Source organism: Daphnia magna, linkage group LG3 (assembly GCF_020631705.1).
Source record: "Daphnia magna isolate NIES linkage group LG3, ASM2063170v1.1, whole genome shotgun sequence".
NCBI classification, from domain to species: Eukaryota; Metazoa; Arthropoda; class Branchiopoda; order Diplostraca; family Daphniidae; genus Daphnia; species Daphnia magna.
Window position 1 is genome coordinate 10010247 of NC_059184.1, and position 20900 is coordinate 10031146.

The 20900-nt window shown below is 42.6% G+C and overlaps 2 protein-coding genes and 1 long non-coding RNA gene across 4 annotated transcripts; 2 read left to right on the forward strand and 1 right to left on the reverse strand.

Annotated features, from left to right (window-relative positions):
- The first annotated feature begins 6911 nt into the window (after positions 1-6911).
- Positions 6912-7847, forward strand: LOC123470320. The gene is made up of 2 exons (XM_045170499.1): positions 6912-7557; positions 7622-7847. The coding sequence occupies exons 1-2, from the start codon at positions 7106-7108 to the stop codon at positions 7791-7793; spliced, it is 624 nt and encodes a 207-aa protein (XP_045026434.1). The 5' UTR covers positions 6912-7105; the 3' UTR covers positions 7794-7847.
- On the reverse strand, positions 7275-7985 carry LOC123470321. The gene is made up of 2 exons (XR_006643969.1): positions 7847-7985; positions 7275-7789 (listed from the first exon to the last, which is right to left on the reverse strand). It is a non-coding gene; the product is annotated as an uncharacterized LOC123470321 (long non-coding RNA).
- Positions 7986-17367: 9382 nt separating this feature from the next.
- Positions 17368-20426, forward strand: LOC116918805 (nucleolar MIF4G domain-containing protein 1). 2 transcript variants are annotated; one of them, XM_045170500.1, is made up of 5 exons: positions 17368-17586; positions 17647-17683; positions 17740-19574; positions 19737-20133; positions 20206-20426. In XM_045170500.1, exons 1-5 carry the CDS (start codon positions 17539-17541, stop codon positions 20400-20402), a joined length of 2514 nt encoding a protein of 837 aa, XP_045026435.1. In that variant the 5' UTR covers positions 17368-17538; the 3' UTR covers positions 20403-20426. The 2 variants fall into 2 exon arrangements, with proteins under 2 accessions (XP_045026435.1, XP_045026436.1); XM_045170501.1 differs by having other exon boundaries at positions 17652-17683.
- The last annotated feature ends 474 nt before the right edge of the window (positions 20427-20900 follow it).

Genomic DNA, 20900 nt, shown 5'->3' on the forward strand with positions numbered 1-20900 from the left:
ACTGTAAGGCTATAGAAATGTTCCCGGGGCCAAACCTTAATGCCAATGAAAAGGCAAAGAGGAAGTGGGTGAAGAGCTTTGTAGGCCTTTGCTCATTTTACCGCAAGTTTGTTCCGAACTTCGCCCAGGTGGCGTACCCGCTTACGGTAATGGAAGGTAAAGGGGTTTTTCGTTGGGGAGAGCCGGAACGGAACGGGTTTTCCGAGCTGAAGGCTGCGCTGGTGAAAGCAGCACAGCTTGCTCATCCGGATTATTCAAAGAACTTCGAAGTGCATCCTGATGCCTGTGATTACGGCATAGGGGCGGCGCTGATGCAAGAAAGAAACGGGCACCCCATGCCAATTTGTTTCGTCAGCAGAGTGTTGAACAAATCGGAGAGAAATTACACAATAACGGAAAAAGAGTGCCTTGCCATTGTATGGGCTGTAAAGAAGTTTCGGCCATACATTTGGGGTACAAAAATTGTGATAAAAACCGATCATCATTCCTTATGTTGGCTGATGACCAAGCAGGAGCTAAGTGGCCGGCTTGAGAGATGGAGTCTGTCGTTGCAAGAGTACGACATTTCCATCCACTACAAGAAAGGAAGCTTGCACGATGACGCAGATGCCCTATCGCGTTACCCAATACAAGAAAGGGGTGAGGAGGAGCAGGCGGTGGCCATCCCAGTCGCTACTATAGGGTTGGATACACGGTCTTGGGCGGATGGTCAAGACCGGGTGAAGCAGTGGCGATGGATCAAGCAAGTAATGATCAAGAATGACTCCACCCAATACGGAAACTTCATGCTCAAGGAGGGCTTGCTGTACCTGAGAACAATCAGGTTCGGGCAGGAGTTTGATCGGCTTTGTGTGCCACCGGAACGTCGTAAGGAGGCATTGTCGTGGGTTCATGATGAACCCACGGCTGGGCACCTGGGGCAAACAAAGACTCTGGAGAGAGCTAGGCATAGATTTTATTGGCCTAAAATGGACAGGGCGGTTACCCGTTATGTCCAAAGCTGCAAGAGTTGCCAGACCCGGAAGCCGGATCAAGGGAAGAAGAAGGGGCTGATGGAGATAACGCAAGTTGGGGGACCCTTCGAGCGTATCGGCATTGATGTCCTGGGCCCTTTCCCGCGATCGCGAAACGGAACCACAAACATCGTTGTCGCGGTGGACTACCTTACGAAATGGGTAGAAGCCAGGGCCTTGCCGGATGCCACGGCCCGACAAATCGCAAAATTCTTTGTCGAGGACGTAGTGGTACGACATGGATTTCCACGGGAATTGACCTCGGACCAAGGGAAGTGTTTTACGGCTGAAGTCACCCGGGAAGTGTTGGCCCTGTTGCGACTGTCACATCGCATGACAGTGCCTTACCATCAACAAGCGAACGGCCTGGTTGAAAGACAGAACAAAACGCTAGCAGCAATGTTAGCGATGTACGTGGATGAGAGCCACGAAGACTGGGATGAATTCCTGGGATTTGTGACTTTTGCCTACAACACCGCGCTACAGGAGAGTACCAACCACACACCTTTCATGATGGTGTATGGAAGGGAAGCGGTGATTCCAGCGGATCTGCTGGCGGCGACGGGGCCAAGCCAGACGAAGCTCGTCGGTGCAGAAGACCTAATGAAGGCGATTATGGAGCTTAGAGAAGACGTAAAGGACCGGCTGGCCATGGTACAGCAACGTCAAAAGACGCAGTACGATGCCAGAGTCAGTGCAGCACCAGTGTACGAACCCGGAGACCTGGTGTTAATCTTTCGCCCGCAGCGGAAGAAGGGGCTCGCGGAAAAGTTACTGCATCAATACGTGGGGCCCTACAAAGTGATCAGGCAGGTCACGGAGCTCAACTACGAGCTTCGGAAACCAAGTGGAAAAAGAACTCTTGTGGTGCATGTGTCGCAGATGAAGAAGTTCGTTGTGGAATCGGACGAGGAGTCCGATAGCGACGAGGAAGATAAGAGGCTAGAGCATGCCGACACCGACTTGGATGTTGAACTTGCCGACACCAACTCGGGTGTCGCGCGTGCCGACACTGGCTTGGAAGAAGCACGCGCCGAAACTGAAGAGGGTATAGCGTGTGCCGAAACCGACATGGGTGAGACGCCTGAAGTCGACACTGGGGTGCCATTCGACGCCAGCACTGCTGCGACAGCTGTGGAGCCGCCAGCCAGGAGAGAAAAGGGGGAAGGAGGCGCCGGCCATTGGAGCCGATAGCCGAAATGGACGAAGGTCTACAAGACGGAAAAGAGTCCGCGGCCCCAGCAGCAAGGGAATCACCAGAGGGTCGTCCGACCAGGAAGAAGCGGGCACCCGGTTGGATGAAGAACATGCTGCTCTTCACTTTGGTCTGTGTCGTAGGCCAAATGGTTCAAGCAGATGAAATGAAGGGGAAATACGTCGCGACCGAAGGAGCGGTTTTTCATCCCGAAGGTACTTTGGCCCTGGGGGACTCGGAATGGGTAGTCATCTATGATGTGCCCACTAAGCGAGCGGAACAAGTAATTAAACTTGTCATCGTTTGGATAGACGATATGGTGCGGGCGTTTGACAGAGCACTCACGGGGAATTTCCCTATGGAAGTCACTCCGTTTTTGGAAGGTCCAGCACGTGACTTAGCGGAAATCAAGGCAAGAGCGGAGCGCCGGAGGCAGGAATTTCGGGAGTTGGAACGAGCTCTGAAAGGTGATGGAACCAGGCAGAAGCGCGGGCTGTTCGACGGAGGGGGCCAGCTGCTTAACTGGCTCTTCGGGACCGCTACGACAAAGGACCTGGAATCAGTGCACTCGAGGCTCGAGTCATTTGACAAGAAGGGTCTTGAGGTGGTGCACCTTCTCCAGGAACAGGCCACCCTGTTAAACGTGACCATGGGGCACTTGGCGGAGCATGAGTCCGAAATCGGTGCTCTCATGGCGGCGGCGGGTCAGATGCGGAGAGAGCAGGCGCAGCTGAGAAAAGTCTTCAATGACAGCTGGACCCACCTTGCCAGAGAATTACTTTTCCTGCAGAAGGTAACGAGGTCTGTGGAAAAGGCAAATAGGGCACTGGATTGGACGGCTGACGTTTTGCACGGCTGGCAAACCGGCTTAGCAGATGCAGCTATAGGGAGACTGTCACCACTCCTTTGTCCTCCAAATGTATTGGCTAAGGCGCTGAATTCGGTTCGACAGGCCTTGCCCCAAGGCTGGGGACTGACACCAGCATTGCAAGGAGGAAATGGCTGGAGAGCATACCAGGAGGCCAGGGTGGAGGCGGCGCTGGTTAACGGAAACGTTCGTTTGTTCATTCATCTGCCGGTATTTGAGTTTAATTATGCCTTGCAGATTTACAGTGTGTTTCCTATGCCGGTAGCCACCAGCAAAGGGGAGTCGGTATCCCACTCGTACGCGGGATTGGCTCCATACCTGGGGGTATCGCCAGATCGGCAGCTGTTCGTTGAGTTCAACGTGGACGAAGTCCGGAAATGCGCTCCATACATGGGCAGTGTGTGCCCATTCTTGAAACCGATTGACCGAAAAGGAAGGATGAAGAGCTGCGCGGCGGCTGTCTTTCTGCAGGAGCAGGAAGGAATCCAGAGGAACTGTCGCCTAGACAGTAAGAAGTGGACCGGCATTGACTTGTTCTACATTGGAGGAAGGAAGTGGGGTTACGCTGGTAAAGACAACGTAACCATAGTGCTCCAGTGCCCTGGGAAAAGGATCGGCGGAATCGGTCTACCGCAAGTGCTGCCAGCAGCGGGAGTCATAAAAATCCCACGGTTGTGTTCGGCAACCTCGGACGAATGGGTTCTGCAAGCGAGCTTCCGACAGATGATGCCAGTGAATGTGACGAGCGTCATCGACGAGGAAGCTGCAGGGATGCTGAGTGGTCTATTGGCACCGGTGGTCGAGCAATCGCAACCAGTGGCAAAGAGCCCCATTATGGAGGAAGCACCAGCCGCCCTAAGAACGCCTACGCGTATAGACCTAGCGGGGACGAGTTCACACCTGAAAGCGGTCGAACGCCTACAACGGCAATGGGAAGAAGAGGAGAATGCCAAGCGTTATCCGTTTGAATGGTTGGTCGGATGCTTGTTCCCGTTGCCAATTGTGGTGTACCTGTGGATCGAGTATCGGAGGCTGAGTAATCACGTGGACACCCTACTGTTGACTCGTCTTGTGGAGGTGCGGGAGCCCGGAGAAGAGGATCAAGGCCAGCCCGGGCCGAATGCAGTCGCGTGAATATTGTCGTTTAACCCAGATAAGTTTTACCAAATGTTAAAGTAGAAAACATAGGGGACTCTATTTGTTATGCCTTGTGGGGTTTGTTATCCAGTTTAGGGAACCCATGTCAGTAGGTAGGAGGGGGGATGTAGCGCCAATGCACTTTGTCGCTTAGCACCGGATGCTAAGAGATGCAAATGTGCGATGTCAATGGACTTTGTCACTCTGGCCGGATGTCAGAGGACTCAAAAGCCCGTCTATGACCGGCCAGAGGGGCAGTCCAATGTAGTGATTCAGACTAGTTGTTAGTGCTGTCAGTGCTGTTACTGTGTAATGCTGTGTGTGTGTGTCGTGTAAGCTGTGTATGACTGAATACATCCCTTAAACCCAGTGAATCTGTTACAGTATTAGTACATTTTAATTCTGACAGAGCTTCTGTTAATTTTTACTCAAGTAGTTAAATTTTATCGTTTTGTGGTTTTTCGTGATGCGTTATCCCTGCTATGACAGCTGACATCTCTTTGTCGTCTGTAGCTTCTTTTGTGTGTAGAATTTTTTCAGAAATGAAAAGTTGTTTACATATTGCGTCGAAATCTTCTGTGTTTTCTGGTTCGTAGATAAAGTTCTGCTTTATACTTCGGTAGTAATCCTTGCAGTTGGATTTTGCCTTTTCTGTGGTCCCTCATCTTTTTCACTTTGTTTAGTAATTGGCCTTCAATAATGGTTTGGTTATGATCAGCCCTTTCTTCTTTACCAGCGAAGGTTAACGTAAAGATAGTTTAACCTTAATACGAAAGCTCGGCAGTTTTCTTCCGGTTTTTGAGTTAGTTTTGAAACTTTTTTCTCTAGTGTGGCTAAGTCGTATGTGTCTTGAAATCGTGTTATTAGGGCTTCTTTCCAATCCTGGTAATTTAGATCATCGCCTTCCTCCTCAGTGTAGTTTTCATGCCATTCAAAGGCTTCGCCTTTCAATCGATCAGAGCAGAAACGTATTTTTTTATAGCCATCCCATTCGTTGTTTCATGCAACGTGCTCGGCACCTCATAGCCACTCTGATATTAGTTTTTCAGTGCATTTTTCTTTGAAGATTGGGATTGCCTTTTTGTTTTCTCTGGAGAATAGCTCTCCTAGGGCCTTCACTATTGATTGAGTGAAGTACCTGTTCACTTTCATTGCGTCTTTGTCGTCCTTCTCAGTTGTTGGAATATCGTTATCCTTGGGATTTTCTTGGAGGTACGACGCAACGCGAACGTCTTATGCGTTGTGTTTTTTTAAGTGTCCTCGTCATCGTGTGTTACGCCCATCTCGAAATTCTTTTTTAATTGTTGATTTTCTTGCTCCAAATAGATGATTGTCTTGTTTAGGTGTTCTATTTGGGTTTTAAGGTTTTCTATTGTTTGTTCGAAATCGTTGGTTTGTTCTTTTTCCAGCTCGTAGGGGAGTGACTCTCTTTCTCTCTACTGTCTGTCGGCAAGGTCAGCTCGTTTATATCACCCACTAGTTTAGTTCTTTCTCCTGGTTCGTCCTCGTCTAATATCGAATCGTTTGAGTCTTCAGCCTCGATGAATTTAACTTGAAGTTTCTTTTTATTCTTTCACTCGGTTTTCTAGAAATGTTATTTGATTTTCTTGTCCTCGTACCCGATTTTGGAGTTCTTGAAGTTCTTCTTCAAGGTTCTTGTTCTTCTAAGTAAAATCTAGCAAGTTTTTCTTTAAATTGATTTTTTCTGTTGCAGCCTTGTCGAGTCTGTCAGCCAAAACTTTTGTCTTATTCTGGAGCTTTTCTGCTGTTTCTGAGACTTGATTTATCTGGTTTTCTTCAGTGTTGAGTTTCTGGATCAGTCTGGTGTTCTCGCCTTCAAGTTTGTTGATTATTTCTTGCCCTTCGGTCTCGACAGCTGCGTTGTTTTCCTCTTTTCTTTTGAGATGGTTCTGCAATTGGTTCTCGGTTGCTAAGGTGGTTTTAAGGCTTTGTTCTATGTCAGCAATTCGGGAATTGGCTTTTCCAAGGGAGTTCTTCAGAGCCTAGTTTTTTTCTTGAAATTGCTCTAATGAAATGCTTAAAGTGTATTTGGAACTTTTTACCTTCTGTTTGTTACTCCCCAATTGTTTTTGCACATTTGCAAGTTCAATTTTAGGATAGATATCTGCTTTTTATCCTCAATTAGTGCAATTACTGACTCATTCTGCAATGCGCTGATGGTACCGAACAAAAATTCTATTTCTTTTCCATGCAATGTGTGTAGCTGTTGTAGTAAACTATCGAGTGTTCTGGTGTTTCCACCTTGTGCGATTATGTCGTCTTTGAGTGTTTTAGTAGCATTTGCAATGGTTTCTGCCGTTACACCATCTGTTACTTTAGAGATTGTTCTAGAAGGTAGTAAGTGTAAAAATGCAGCGAATTTTCGTCGCCTGACTTGCTTCTTGTTTCTGTGTTTGTAACTGTTGGATATTTTCAGTTGTTAAGATTGTCTGGTATGATTTACTTCTTTCTAAGTCTTGCTTAAAGTCTAAGTCTATTAAGGTCTTCCAATGGTCCGAAAATGGTTCTTGATGGTGACTTAAGTTTGGGTCTTGGTCAGTTAAATCAGATTCTTGTAGTAAGGGGTATAAAGGTAGTAGTGTGTTCTCGTTGAGAGCAGTCTTTTGTTTAGGTGAATCAAACGGCATTCGCTTACCTCGATGGTGTTCCGATGTCAGTTGCTTGAAGACTTATAGACCTTATTAAGATCCAAAGGTATGGGTCAAGCCTACCCCCTAGCGGCGCGTTTCAGTGTGAAGGGGTGCCGTGAACAGCCGCTTTTTATTTGGCTTGCCGCATATGGCATGGTAATAGGCTATTCAACGGTAGCAGGCGACTACCACATTTTTCGTAAGTTTTCTGTCACGTTGGATTGCACGATTATGCTGTATTATGACTAGTGATACTACTATCTGTAGTTTAAAGCTCTCTAAATTTGCTGAGGGTTTAGTCCCAGAGGAGAAGAAGTTGTACTGCGATTTTTTAAAAGAATTGGGGTGTGTTGACCCACTTACAATTCCCCTATCAGTGTATAAAAGTGAAAAAAAAGTGAAAGAAGTGCTTCCTCCAATAAAAAATAAACATTTAGTTCTATATTTAGTTATTGAACGGAATGGCAGTGATGGTGAGAAGTTTGAGGCATACAAAAATCTAAACGGTTCTCCCCAATATGTATATAACACTTTTGCCGATAAACTTCTTGCCTTTCCACTTCCCAATGGCATTGTGATCATTCGCAGTCATATAACTCACTCACAATCTCTAGGAATTAACCCAACAACACCGTGGGCTGCAATACATTCTGATGGAAAAGTTAAAGTTGCATATTGTGACTGTGCTGCTGGGTAATCAATTGTTGACAAAAGTTTATACGTGTGCTAGTAATCATTTATTGTTGTATTAAAATAGGCTTGGGAGAGTCTGCATTCATGTTAGTGCATTGCTGCAACTTGCTGTTGCTGAGCATGAACTCCCAAGTCGTAGAACTGAAACTGCTTGGAATGCTGATGAAGATCAAGTAGCACCAACATCTAAAGCTTGCAATATCGTTTACATTGCAAATGTTAGCTGGTTTACCTAGAATACATAATGTCAAATAAAAGTTATCAGTGTTGTTATACAACTGAAGTTTACCTGATTGGAAGTGGTCAGAACAAACACAAATAAGTCCAATAGGGAAATTATCATAATTCGTTCCAACAACTTCTTTCCATGCAACAAGCCTCCTTTCCAACAGATCCTTATCAAATGGCAATAACTTTTTGATATTCGGGTTTGGAAACTTAAAAAAACTACGGGAATTTCTATCCTTCTTTTTATAAACTGTAGAAACACCACAAATACAACACACTCTTGTATTTCCCATTTCTTGTAATGTTGTTCGAAACCGTGTAATCCAACATATGACAGAAACTTACGAAAAATGTGGTAGTCGCCTGCTACCGTTGAATAGCCTATTACCATGCCATATGCGGCAAGCCAAATAAAAAGCGGCTGTTCACGACACCCCTTCACACTGAAACGCGCCGCTAGGGGGTAGGCTTGACCCATACCTTTGGATCTTAATAAGGTCTATATATAGACTTACATATACTTGAAGACTTATATATAGAAGCGTAGAACACTTGCAGCTGGCAAATGAAGCACAGATCAGAAACTTTTCTTCCAGAGTCTCGTTGTTGGTCTCGCTGGGGCCTCCAAATGTAAAAGTTTCTAGATTGCGTATTTGCCAATAGACAACTCTGAATAAGATGTTACAACCATGGACTTATATACCGAAGATTGAAGATTAAGAAGGGAGGGATTTACAATAACTTTTACTTTTATCATAAACAGTTAGCCTCAGGGTAGGTTGCATTCGTGATGACCTTCTTGCTGGGTGCGGTTGCTGTTACTGGGAGGGGTTGCTGCGGTCTATTACACATAGTTATTTACTCGTTTTTTTTTACTCTTTTTCACTCAAAACAGGTTACTCTGATAGAGGGGTTTTTGGGGTGTAGGATACAACACCCAACCTGGTAACACGTAACCCGAAGGGGGGCACTTCTCTAATCTAGGGACCCGGTGGTTAGGGAGGTTGTTGAGTCTGGATGATACAACATCCAATCTGATAACACCTAACCCGTCGGGGTGAACTTATTCAGGCTAGGGTCTAGCTCACGTTGGACAGGATTGGATAAACAACACCAAATTCGGTAGAACCTAACCCGACCAGGCCCGACACGCTATCTAGTTGTGCCTAAAACTCACCAGGGGTTCCTTATTTTTAGCGTATTTGCAAAAAAAACCTTCTTCCTTCTTTTTGTTCAATCGGAACAGGCTCCTAGAATGGGGAAGACCTAGGGGGTAGTAGATACGATACCGAACCTGGTAAAACCTAACCCGTCTGGTTGAACACCAAGCACACGCCAGATTGGAAAGATTTTACAGCACCAAAACAGGAAGAACGTAACCCTGTGGAGGGGGGAGGGGGAGGCCACGTTAACTGGCTGGCAGCTCACTTAGGGGCGTCCATTCCACCACCGCAGAGTGGCGTGGCCCTCAGTACCCTTACGTTAACTATTGGCTCACGTCACCCAAATTGTGGGTTGGCACTCTTATGCCTGTCTGGCTTAAAGTTCTTGGCATCGCAGCCGTTAGCAACCGTGTGGTGGACCTAAAGAGACCACACCCAGTAAGGAAAGAGAAATACACCTACTATTACCAGGTTGAGGAACATATTTATAAATTATTAGCCCCGGCAACCCGCTTCCTAGTCAGACACACAAGAGGGGCTACCTTGTTTTGCCGTTGCATTGACAGGGGATTATCCAAGGACCTCTACAACTATCTGACATGGGTGACTTTTTTGAAGACGACTACTAGCGGAGAGTGGGGCGTCCTCTACAAATTGATATCAGCTGAACATTTCACAGTACTCAGGGATCCCCCCTCACAACGACGGACCAGCCTCACTACTAGCGGAGCAATGGAGACTAACAGGAACTTGAGGGCGATCCCCCGTAACATCCAATATGACCCTCGGAGTAACCCTACTCCCGGAATATTCTCCAATTCAATTGAGGAGGATGTCCCTGATCCCACACAAAGAAACCCTACTGGTACAACCACACAGACGTTACTTCGTAGGATGGCGAGTGGGTCAATATGAGACCTTCTCATAGGAGCGGTGGCGAGTGCAAATAAGAAAATGAGCAGTAATGATCCGGCTGAGGACTTAACCAGCACGAGACCTGGTTGGCGGAATGACCCACCTAAGGCATAGCACCCAGACACATCCACATCCACAGAGCATTAGTAAACGGCGGGTGGGGACGGGAATATGAAAGGCTACGGGCTGAGGCTGACAACCTAATATTCACTGTAATGAAAATATTACGGACCTTAGTGATGGCCGCCCACCCGTGGTACCAACCGGCCGACCATTTCAATCTCCTTCCCCTAGACTTCTAACACAGGAATTAGCAGATAGATTGAAAAAAACATATGCTCGAATGTGCATTTAAGTGCAGTGAGGATCTTATCATGGCCCAGATTGATAAGAAGCTAGAAAAGTTGACGAGAGCGGTGGACAATATGGTCCTGAATAATGACTTTTCGGATCAGGAGCTCGCCGCGGCAGACGAATTTCGACGTTTTTTAGCACGAGGCGAAAGAACGTATACATCAAAGGATAGCATTGAACAACCGATTGCATTTTATTTCCCAGTAAACCCCATGTCGAATCAACGCATGATGGTCTCCAACACGCAACCAATCCGAATGACATCTAAAGGGTTTAGACAATCTGGTGACTCCCGGCAGAGGCAACGCCCAAGAAACGTGAGGGAGCCTGACCCCCCTCCAGTGCCATCCTAGAGTCTACGGACGGCCAAGGAGCAACAGCGGAACCCAGAGGCGTAGTCCGATCGGTGACCTTCGCGCTCAGAGAAACCGCAATGTAATCTTTAGGTTGCGCGAAGAGAGGGACGGGTATCAAAGGGATTATTTCGATGAGGGATACTCTGGTAACTTCGGGCAGCACCCACAGCACTCAGGGTGGGAAAAAATGATTAGATGACCACGCAAGAACCAAACAATTACAAGACGACTACTAAGAAACTCCTCCAGACAACGATTAATGGACAACGCAACCAATGATCTGGTCCTCAATGACACAAACATACATATACTCCCGTCCCACCAGGAGGTCTTGCCTAGGGGTATAAGCTTCATCCCATCCTCCACTTTCCGTTTAAACCCTGATAAAGATCTCGATAGGTTTAAAAGAAACCTGAATTTGAGATGTTTTTGGGCTAACAAACAGGTTACCACACATAGCAGCCTTAACTCCGCAGTCTTGAAATCCAACTGGGAACCACCACAGGTCTTTCACCAGTTCAACCAGAGTTGGAGAGACTTTGAGTTAGCAGCTAATGCCGTAGTGGAGTCGGATAGATCCAACCTACCCACGAGGCTCCGGTATGCATGGAGGGATTTAACAACCAATCCTAACTTCTACATAATAAAAGCGGATAAGGGAGGTAGATTGGTGATGTGAAAAAGAGAAGACTATAGAAATGAAGCTCTAAGACATTTGCTCGACGCGACTACATACTGCCAACTTACCCACCGACTTGCGAAAGAAATCTACAAGGGGTTAAATGAAGTAAAGAAATACTGGGTTGACCAACTACGAAGGGGTGGCCACATATCACACCAAGAAGAAACCAGGTTATTGGCTAAAGAGTACTCTATGCCATGCATCTAGTTTCTTCCGAAAATACATAAGGATAAGCGAGCGGACACTTGTACATTCGCTGGCAGACCAAATTGTAGTTACATTCAATGGTTGCCTCAAATCTTTAGATTCTTACCTAGCCTTATTAACGATCCCTCTTTTGAGGGTAATACAGTGTTCGCTAGCAGAAACTAGGGACCTTCTTCGCGTCTTATGACATACCCCCACTTCCGGGGGCGACTTTATTTTTGGCTGATGTTGAATCACTGAGTCCGAGTATCCCCTGGGAGGATGGTATCACCAGTGCGAGCAGATTCTACGCAGACAACTTGGCCGTGCTCCAACAAGCCGCCTTGGATTCGAATCGTCTACCTCCACCCACGCCGTGGCACTTTCGCAAAACACTTTCATTGATCTTGAAGAATAATTTTTTCCATTTCCAAAATGAATGCTGGTTCCACCAACTTAGTGAAACCACGATGGGCGCATCCATATCGGTGTATTTTGCCAATACTTTTATGTATTACCGCACACGGAACTTGATACACAACCCCCACCCCACTTGAAAATGTTCACGAGGTACATCGATGATATTATCAGTATATGGGCTAGACCAACAAAGGGAATAGAACCGATCTTTCAACAGACGGTAAACATTGATATTAAACTCTCGTTAATGATTGGAGGTCCTCGTTAGAGGCATTAGATTTGAGAATTAAAATGGACGAGGCGTGTAGGATTACCACTAATTTGTACAGGAATCCAACAGATGGCCATCAATTTATACACTGGGCATCTAATCACCCCTACCACTTAAAAAAGAGCCTACCATACTCGTAACTGATACGCATTAGAAGAAATTGCACTTATATGCAGGAATTGGGGTTTAAGCCTCTATGTTGCTACAACGGTTCCGCATGAGGAAATATCAAGAGCAGGTGCTCCAAGCAGTTCTCGATAAAGCAAGAAACCTAGATAGGAACGCATTGATCTACGGAAATAGCAGAGCTGAGGCAACTAAGTCTGAAAGAATGAACCTGGTGACGACGTTTCATGGCAATTGGGCGAACACCTACGGAATATCATGCCGTGGCACTACGAAGCTCTACGGGCATCCGTGCAGGACGAGAATAGAGACTGAATTGAGGATGTAGAACAGTTCAGTGAAGTATAGTATAGCATAGTACAATATAATATAGTATAGTGCAGAATAGTAAAGTGAAGTATAGCATAGTAAAGTTTATCATAATACAACATAGTATAACATACTATAGTCTAGAAGTAAACAATAATATAGTTAAGTATAATATAGTAAAGTATAAAAAATATAAACATAGCTAAATGCCCAAATTTTAAATTAAGAAGTATAGTAAAGTATTACTAAACTAACAATTCCTCGGACAGCAATAAAAATAAAATACTTAACTAAACTTTACTTTTTAAAATATTTATTGCTAAATAGTATGGCAAATAGTAAATTTACTTTATCTAATTTAATTATTAACTTAAGAAACTAAATTCAACTAGGGGAGACCGGGGCTGCTTGGACTTTGGGGTTGAATGCTTTTTTGATGTTATTCCAAAACCAGTTGTTTAAAAAAAATTTTTTTGCACTTGCTTATTGCAAATGTAAAAAAACTTGGGGGTTTGAATTTTCGTAAGTTAAAACACCTTTGTTGTTTAAAAAGAACAAAATTTAAAAACAGGTATCCGAAATTGTTAAATTTTTGATTTTTATTTTTAAGATAGTTTTTTAGTGTAAGTAAGTTAGTTACACTTGTAGAAAATTGTATTCTACATTTTTCTACACTAATTTTAATTCTTCTCAGTGTCCCATTTATCTAGAAACTTTAAGTTTATTTGCAAAGAAATTTGGGGTAAGTTTGCCCTGACACCTATGGGATTGTTTGGCAGTGTTCGCTGAACTGAAGGGGAGGAGTTGTGGGAGGAGCTGAATAGACGTTTGGTTGAAAATAAAATGTATTAATTGATAAATGAATGGCGAAATTTTTTTTTAACAATTGGAATGCCGTTTCTCACGAAGGCCATGTTCAGAGTTCAGATTGCTCCTGGGTTTTTTTTTAAATGGGAGGTTCTTAGAAATCAATCTATTTTTTAAAGTAATCGATAATTAATAGAACCATTCTCCATCAACCAGCCCCATTACGATAATTTAACAAGAAAGCAGATTTATGTAACTTTTTACACATAAAGTGATATTTTTATTTAGAATTTAGTACTAAAACACAAAACATGATTTTTATAAATTGTATATTAAAAGAATGACAGATTATTTTATTCAAAACAAACGAGGGTCAATTCAACCCCACTATTTCGTCAGTAAAAGCCGAGATATGACGATAAAAAAAAATTCTAATCAGCCCCGGTTTCCCCTACATAAACTTATACAATCATACAACAGCTAGATTTGAACCACAAGTCTTAATCTTACCAATCAAGTGCAATACCATTGAGCTACCCAATAATGCAACCATACTATTATTTACACATTGCATAATCCGATCTGAACATGTCATTTAATAACGATTAATAATAATAGATTCATTCGTAGAAATAATCGAATCAACTAGTATTACGTTAAATACACAAACCAATTTAACTAAAATAATTTTAATGAAGTACAGTACCCACCCTTAGTTTCCTAATGCTGGGGCCATTCAACCCAGCGTCTTATGGCGAATGGTGTGTAGCGCGTATAGGGAAATGGGGTAGTAAAATTAAAATAAAGCTAAAAAAAATATAGTGTTAAATAAACAATAAGCTATCCAGTACAATTTTATTTAAATTTTTTACCTACAATATTTGTTGACTAGCATGCTAGTCATCAAATATCCAAACACCGCTTCGCCCTATGGGGTGCCTACACATTACTATAGGGGAGACTGGAGTATGCCGGGACACCGGGTCAAGAGGGAGAGTAGGGGGAAAAATAGTAGATTTTAATTTTTTAAAAAATATTTTTAGTATGTTATTTAGATTAACAAAACTAAAAAAACGTTTTTTTTTAGTTAATTTTGTCTCCGCCATTTAATGTTTCTAGAAAAAAATAATCGCAAATGGCATGTAAATTTTATATGGAAATGAAGCTTAATCATTTCTTTATCGTTAAAAACAAAAATGATAATTTTCGATCAATTACTGTAGATAATATTAACGTTTTAAAAAAATAGTTTTTATCGGGAAATCGGGACAGCTGTTTTTGACTACAATGGGACATTAGTGGGCGGGTTTGGCCTTCAAGCCCATCACTCATCACCGAGCTCATGACGCCATTACTGTTCCTTACAATGATAACAAGCAATCGATTATTCAGCATACTAATCGATTACAATAAGCCCAACCCCCACCTATCTTGTAATAAGGGTTTTTTATCATATAAGAAAAAATTTTTATTAACACAATAATCAAATTGAAACATTTATTAACTTATAGAGTCTATGCAGTGGGACGCTATTTCAATTTTTACAAATTTTTTTAATGAATTTTAAGGCGAAAACGGAGGACGTCCCTCACCCTAGTGTCCTCACTTACCCCTCAAAATAGGCTCCTCCCACAAATCTAAGAAAACTTTAAAGGTCTTATAGACCACGAACGGATGCTGAGTTGTCAGTTTTCAAAATGGTCGAAAATCTCGATTGTGGTAAGGCAGCCTAAAATGGTTTGTTCGAGTGGTAATCTTAGTGCAATCCACTTTTTCAGTGCATCGATTTTGTACGTTCCAGTGGAAACTCCGGCACCGTCCGAGGTCACTCAAAAACTGCACTTTCTTGCCCGACATTTTTAGTCAGTGCAAGCGGTGCAGTGCAATTTTTAGCAGACGAATTTAGAGAGTGTGTTGTTTAGTGATAGGAGCCTTTTTTTTCTTTCGTCTGCTACTTCCTCCAAGCGGCGAAAAAAGTGAAAAAGTGTTCGAGTGTAACCTTCATTTTCTGACAACCCGGTCGAGTGCATGACGTCACATGCCCCTTCTCGTTTCGAGCCAGTATGCACTGGCTACTGCACCGAGTGCAGCCATCCGAAATCGACATTACTATACTACTTTAGTTACTTACCCACCCAAAACCCAATCGTTTGTCTGATTTGCCACTTGACGCGCCCCAACTGATCGTCTGCTTGAAACAAAAGAAGGTGGCATCCCGTGATCCCTTATAAAAAGGCATTGAAAAAGAGTTGTCCAGTCCTAGGCCAACCGTATGGCTCATTTGAAGAGCCAAAGGGTTGACCTAGGTTACGGAGAACAAGTTGGTTTATGTAACTATAACAAGTGTTACAGTTATTTTGGGGGTGTCTTTCAACGAGGTAACAGTTGCCAGCGCCAGATGGTGTTGCCGTAACCCTTTTTTTTGTTGTCTGATTGGCTCTGGCTAGGTAACGCCTAGGGCTGTGGCCCGGACCAAATGGGACGGGTTTTTTCTTAAAGGGTAAAAATTAACAGGGTTTTTTTCCATAAAGGGTTTTGAACCGGGCCGACGATCCAAAAAAATTACCCGTCCCGCTTGACCCATGGGTCAGAAAAAACCACCCGGGTCGGGTCATGTCCCACGTAATTATCGGGTCAAACGCACTTTTCTTCTCTTCTTTTCAGTCTCGTCATCAGACTCAACCATTACATCGTTTATATTTGCAAAACTTCTTTTTTTGCCAGCAGCAGGACAGGATTTAGTTACATTTGGACGTTTTCTGCGATTGGTGGCCAATTTTCAAAACGATTTTTTCCACTATCCGCAATATCTTTACATTTTTTTACAATGAGCTAGAACTTGAAGTAGGAAAGCATAGCATTTTAGCATAGTCTCCAACAGATCAAAACTATATGTGATTTTGTTTGGCATAGAATTGTGTAAAACTTGTGAAGAAATTGTGGAAAGTGGAAAAATTGTTTTGAAAATTGTCCACCAGTCGCAGCACTATATTGAGACAAACGTCCCGAGGCGCCTGTGGGTTGGTGACTTGGTGGGAGGACCCAAGTTCCCAAATACGCAGAGAGATACCCCGATTGCTGGCCGTTACTGTAGATTGCTATGTTTTTAAGCTATTTTGCTTTGTTGACTCGTAACTTAGCGTAAGTGTTAAAAGCTTCTTTTTCTTACTACTAGATGGCGCCGCATCTCGGGTTAGCCCAAGAACCCCTTGAACCGTACCGAAACCCGTCCCGAAAAAAAAAAATTCCTTGAAGGGTTGCCTTTTACAGTGCCGGTCCAGTTATAGAACCGGCCTGTGCGCGGTTCTATAACTGAATGGTTCTATAACCAAGCACCCGATCTTAGTGCCACCTATCGTTGGTTCTTTCATCCCTCAAACTTTGACGGTCTTAGAATGTAAGGGCACATAGCAGAGTGGTAATGCTGTTCGCCATGGATCTATAGTCCCGTGTTCGAACCGCTGCTATGACTAACCTAAAAAGATTTTTAATATTTGTATAATATAGTCTATGGCTATGAATGGTGAGATACTAGTGTATCTTCATTGGTGGGGGACCATCCACAGAGGAAGTGGTTTGATGAACTAGAAGAACTGTTGTCATACCAGAAGGAAAAAGAAATTAGAGTTGGTAGAAGGACTGGAATGGAACAAGGTGCTAGAAGATAAGAATGAATAGTGGAAGCCATTGTATTCTGTTGTATTTGGTATGAATAACTTTACCGCCTATTATTATTAGTTGGGTCATTGAACCAATGTACAACATTGCCTTAAAAGATAAAACCCATTACAGTACTATTTTTTTGCATGTTTTAAAAGGCAAAAACCATTCATTCCCGCCATAGAAAATCGATATAGTACATAATACGGCCAACGGTGGCGCTGAAACACGGCAAAGAAAAATCGGTTCGATAACCGAGCCGGTTCCATAGCTAGGCGGTTCTATAACTGGACCGGCACTGTATCGGTTTTTTTTTTTCCTTGACCCGGGTTTTCATGACCCGGGCCACAGCCCTAGTAACGCCTACCCGTCATAGGAGGTATTCAAGTTTACAGGCCTTAACCATTAAGTAGGCTTTGGTAAAGAATATGCTGTCATGCAGACGACTTGAATCTCATCTGGTTAGTGAATAGTTATCCAAATATTGCAATAAGACTTTGTATTATGGCTCCACGTGAACTCAGGAAAGCTGTTACAGCGGAATCTAAAACGGTAACTGTGTGTCCATCAAATGTTTATTTCATCCTCGTACTCAGATTCTTCTCTTTCTAGAATAGCGGTGTGTCAAAAATTGTCGGGCAGAGATTAGGTAAGGAAATCAATCACCTTTTTAGATCCAATATTTTTTATAGTACATATTTTTAGGCCAGGGTAAATTGGTCACAAGAAAAATGCTCCGCAAAAATCTCCGAAAAATAAAAAAACAGAGGAAACAAGGTCACAAGTACTTAACTGACATCCAAGATGATAACCTTGATCATAGACCTAAAGAAGACAGCATAAGAGAAAATTTTGAGATTCATGAACAAGATACACTATTCCAAGCTAGAGGTTCAGCCAAAATTTCAGTTACTAAGGGTAAATATGGGGGAAATAAGAAGAAAAAAGAAAAAGCTGACCAAGAAAAAATAAAGCAGCGAACAAAACAGCTAAAAATAGCCAACAAACTGGAAGACAAAAATATAAAGAAAATAGAAAAGCAGTTGAAACTGCACAAGCGGAAGTCTAAGGGTGTTCCCAAATCCTTTATAGATGACGGGCTAGATTTTCTTCTTGAAATCTGTGACCCAGAATCCAGGAGTAAGTTAGCCAAAGAAGAATTTGATTTTGCAGATAATGATGCAGGGTTTGAAGAAGATTTGGCCTCGTTTAATGCAAAGAGTGAAGGCAAGACAATTAAAAAAGATTTATGTCAAAATCTAAATGTAAAAAAGTCGTTTACAACAAAAAACGTCACATCCAGGACGAAGACTATGCTACAAGAAGATTCTTCGTACTTTGATGAATCAGGCTCAAGTTGTGAAATGGATGAAGAGATGGCAAAATGTGACTCAAATTGTGAAATGGATGAAGAGATGGCAAAATGTGACTCAAATGAAAGCTGCAATCAATCAGAAAATGAAGACATCCAAGGGATTTTAAGCATCAGCGCAAGGGTTTCTAATGACAGCGAAGAAGAGTACACAGAAGATATATACGGCCGCTTACGGGACAAAAAAGGGAATTTAATAAAAATTCAAACAGCAGAGGAACAGGCTAGTAAATATATCCCTCCAGGAAAGCGATTGGCTACTGTGAATGAGTTTAACGCAGAAGCACACAAACTGAAACGCCAAATGAAAGGCTTATTTAACCGGCTTGCCGAAAGTAACTTACCAAGCATCGTTTCTGCTGTAGAAAAACTATATCTCAACCATTCGCGACATAACATGCAAGAGGCGATAAATACCCTTATTATCGAGTCATTGGTCTGTCAGACTCTCTCTCCCGAACGCCTTATAATGGAACATTGCGTTTTGATCGCAGCACTTCATGCAAATGTAGGGACTGAAGTTGGCGCCCAGTTCTTAGAACTTGTTGTACGAAGATTCGATGCAGCTTATAAAAGAAATGCGGCCGAAACCAAAGAATTGGACAATTTGATTTTAATTGTGGCACACCTGTACAATTTTGGACTTGTAACCGCTTCTCTTTTAAAAGATATCCTTCACATGCTTGCTGAAAGATTCGAGGAAAAAGACATCGAAATTATTTTAATTATTTTGAGAGCAGTAGGGTTTGGCCTGAGAAAAGACGATCCAGTATCGCTGAAGGAAATAATTTTTACCCTACAAACAAAAGCTGGACAAGCAACCGAACAGCCAACTAGAATTCGTTTTATGCTTGAAATCTTGTTGGCGATCCGCAATAATAATATGACTAAAATACCTAATTTTGATATTAGTCATACGGAACACCTGCGCAAAATATTACGTTCTGTAACGAAGAAAGGAGATGCCTTGTGCAAACTGAATATATCTTACTCTGAATTGTTGGCCGCAACTAACAGAGGTAGGTGGTGGATAGTAGGGTCCGCATGGATGGGACAAGGACCGAATGCCACCACTCCGCTTGTCAAACCGGAAGTACAAAATTCAGACGAACCACAATACAGTGCCGAATTGCTGGAAATGGCGCGCAAGCAGAGAATGAATACTGAAGTAAGAATATAATACTAATTATTATTATGGTTATTATTTTATTTTATATTTTTAGTTCTTATTATTTAAATTATCATTATTATGATTTCTTTGGTTATAAGTCTATCATTGGGCGTCCATTCTGTTTCACGATTATTTCTTGTTTTCATTTTAAAAATACAGGTCCGACGTAACATATTCTGTATCCTTATGACGGCAGAAGATTTCGTTGAAGCTTTTGATAGGATAATACGTCTTGGCTTGAAAAACCAACAGGAACGAGAAATTGTGCACGTAGTCATGGATTGCTGTTTACAAGAAAAAAGCTTCAACCAATACTATGCTTATTTGCTACAGAAGCTATGTCATTTCCACCGACGTTTTCAGATTGCCTCGCAGTTTGCTGTGTGGGACCATTTTAAAAATCTTGCGTTACAGTCTGAATTGCAAGTCAGTCATTTGTCGAAATTGGTGGTGCATTTGACGGTGGAAGGTGCTCTTAGTCTTTCCGTGCTGAAAGTAATTCAGTTCTCTGAGATGGATCGGGTATTGGTCCGCTTTCTGCGTCAGGTTTTGTTAGGTAAATTCGGTTGAAGTCTGAGAGGAATGGTCCTCGTAATTCGCAAAATTTTATTCAACTAAATTATTTCAGGTATACTCCTGCACCCGTCGGAGACTGCAGTAAAATCAGCATTTGGTTGTCTCGTTTCACCCAAACTAGGTCTTCTCAAAGATGGATTAATTCTTTTTATGCATCATTTTCTGATGAAAAATATGGGGAAAATGAGTGTGTCTGATGGTGAAAAATTGAGAAATCGCATTCAGATAGTTCAAGAAGCCTTCATATGAACTAAATAAACGAATTGTAATGCATCCAGATTTCTTATAACACATTTGATAACTACCGTATTCAGTACATGGGAGTATCTCTGAGATTTTTTCTCACTGAGATTTTAGGGTCACATTTTTTTAGTTTCCTCGTTAGGGTGCACGGGGGGGGGGCTATAAACTCGAACAAATATTCGTACACCCCAATATTTTGAGCAAAAAATATGAAAAATAAAAAAAAAAAAAAATGTGAAAAAAAAAATTATATATATAAGAAATATAAAAATATATTTAAAAATTAAAAATTCGCAATACTTATACTTAATATATTGAAATTCTCACACGGCCGCAGTTATCAATTATATATTATCCTAACGGATGAAATAGGTAAAATAGAAGAACCCTACTGTAAAATAAGATGTACGCCGAAAAATTTAGTTTTTTGACAAAATTTTGATATGGACTTATGCCTTCCAACTTCTAATAAGTAATAGATAGCGCAGGTAAACAATAACATTC

What these genes read in the sequence shown, in the direction of transcription:
- LOC123470320 (XM_045170499.1), top strand. Translation starts at nt 7,106, where the DNA reads ATGACTAGTGATACTACTATCTGTAGTTTAAAGCTCTCTAAATTTGCT. An exon ending in TATTGTGACTGTGCTGCTGG is followed by an intron (nt 7,558 to 7,621) that starts GTAATCAATTGT and finishes GTATTAAAATAG; the next exon opens with GCTTGGGAGAGTCTGCATTC.
- LOC116918805 (XM_045170500.1), top strand. Translation starts at nt 17,539, where the DNA reads ATGGCTCCACGTGAACTCAGGAAAGCTGTTACAGCGGAATCTAAAACG. An exon ending in TTACAGCGGAATCTAAAACG is followed by an intron (nt 17,587 to 17,646) that starts GTAACTGTGTGT and finishes TTCTCTTTCTAG; the next exon opens with AATAGCGGTGTGTCAAAAAT. An exon ending in TCTGCGTCAGGTTTTGTTAG is followed by an intron (nt 20,134 to 20,205) that starts GTAAATTCGGTT and finishes AAATTATTTCAG; the next exon opens with GTATACTCCTGCACCCGTCG.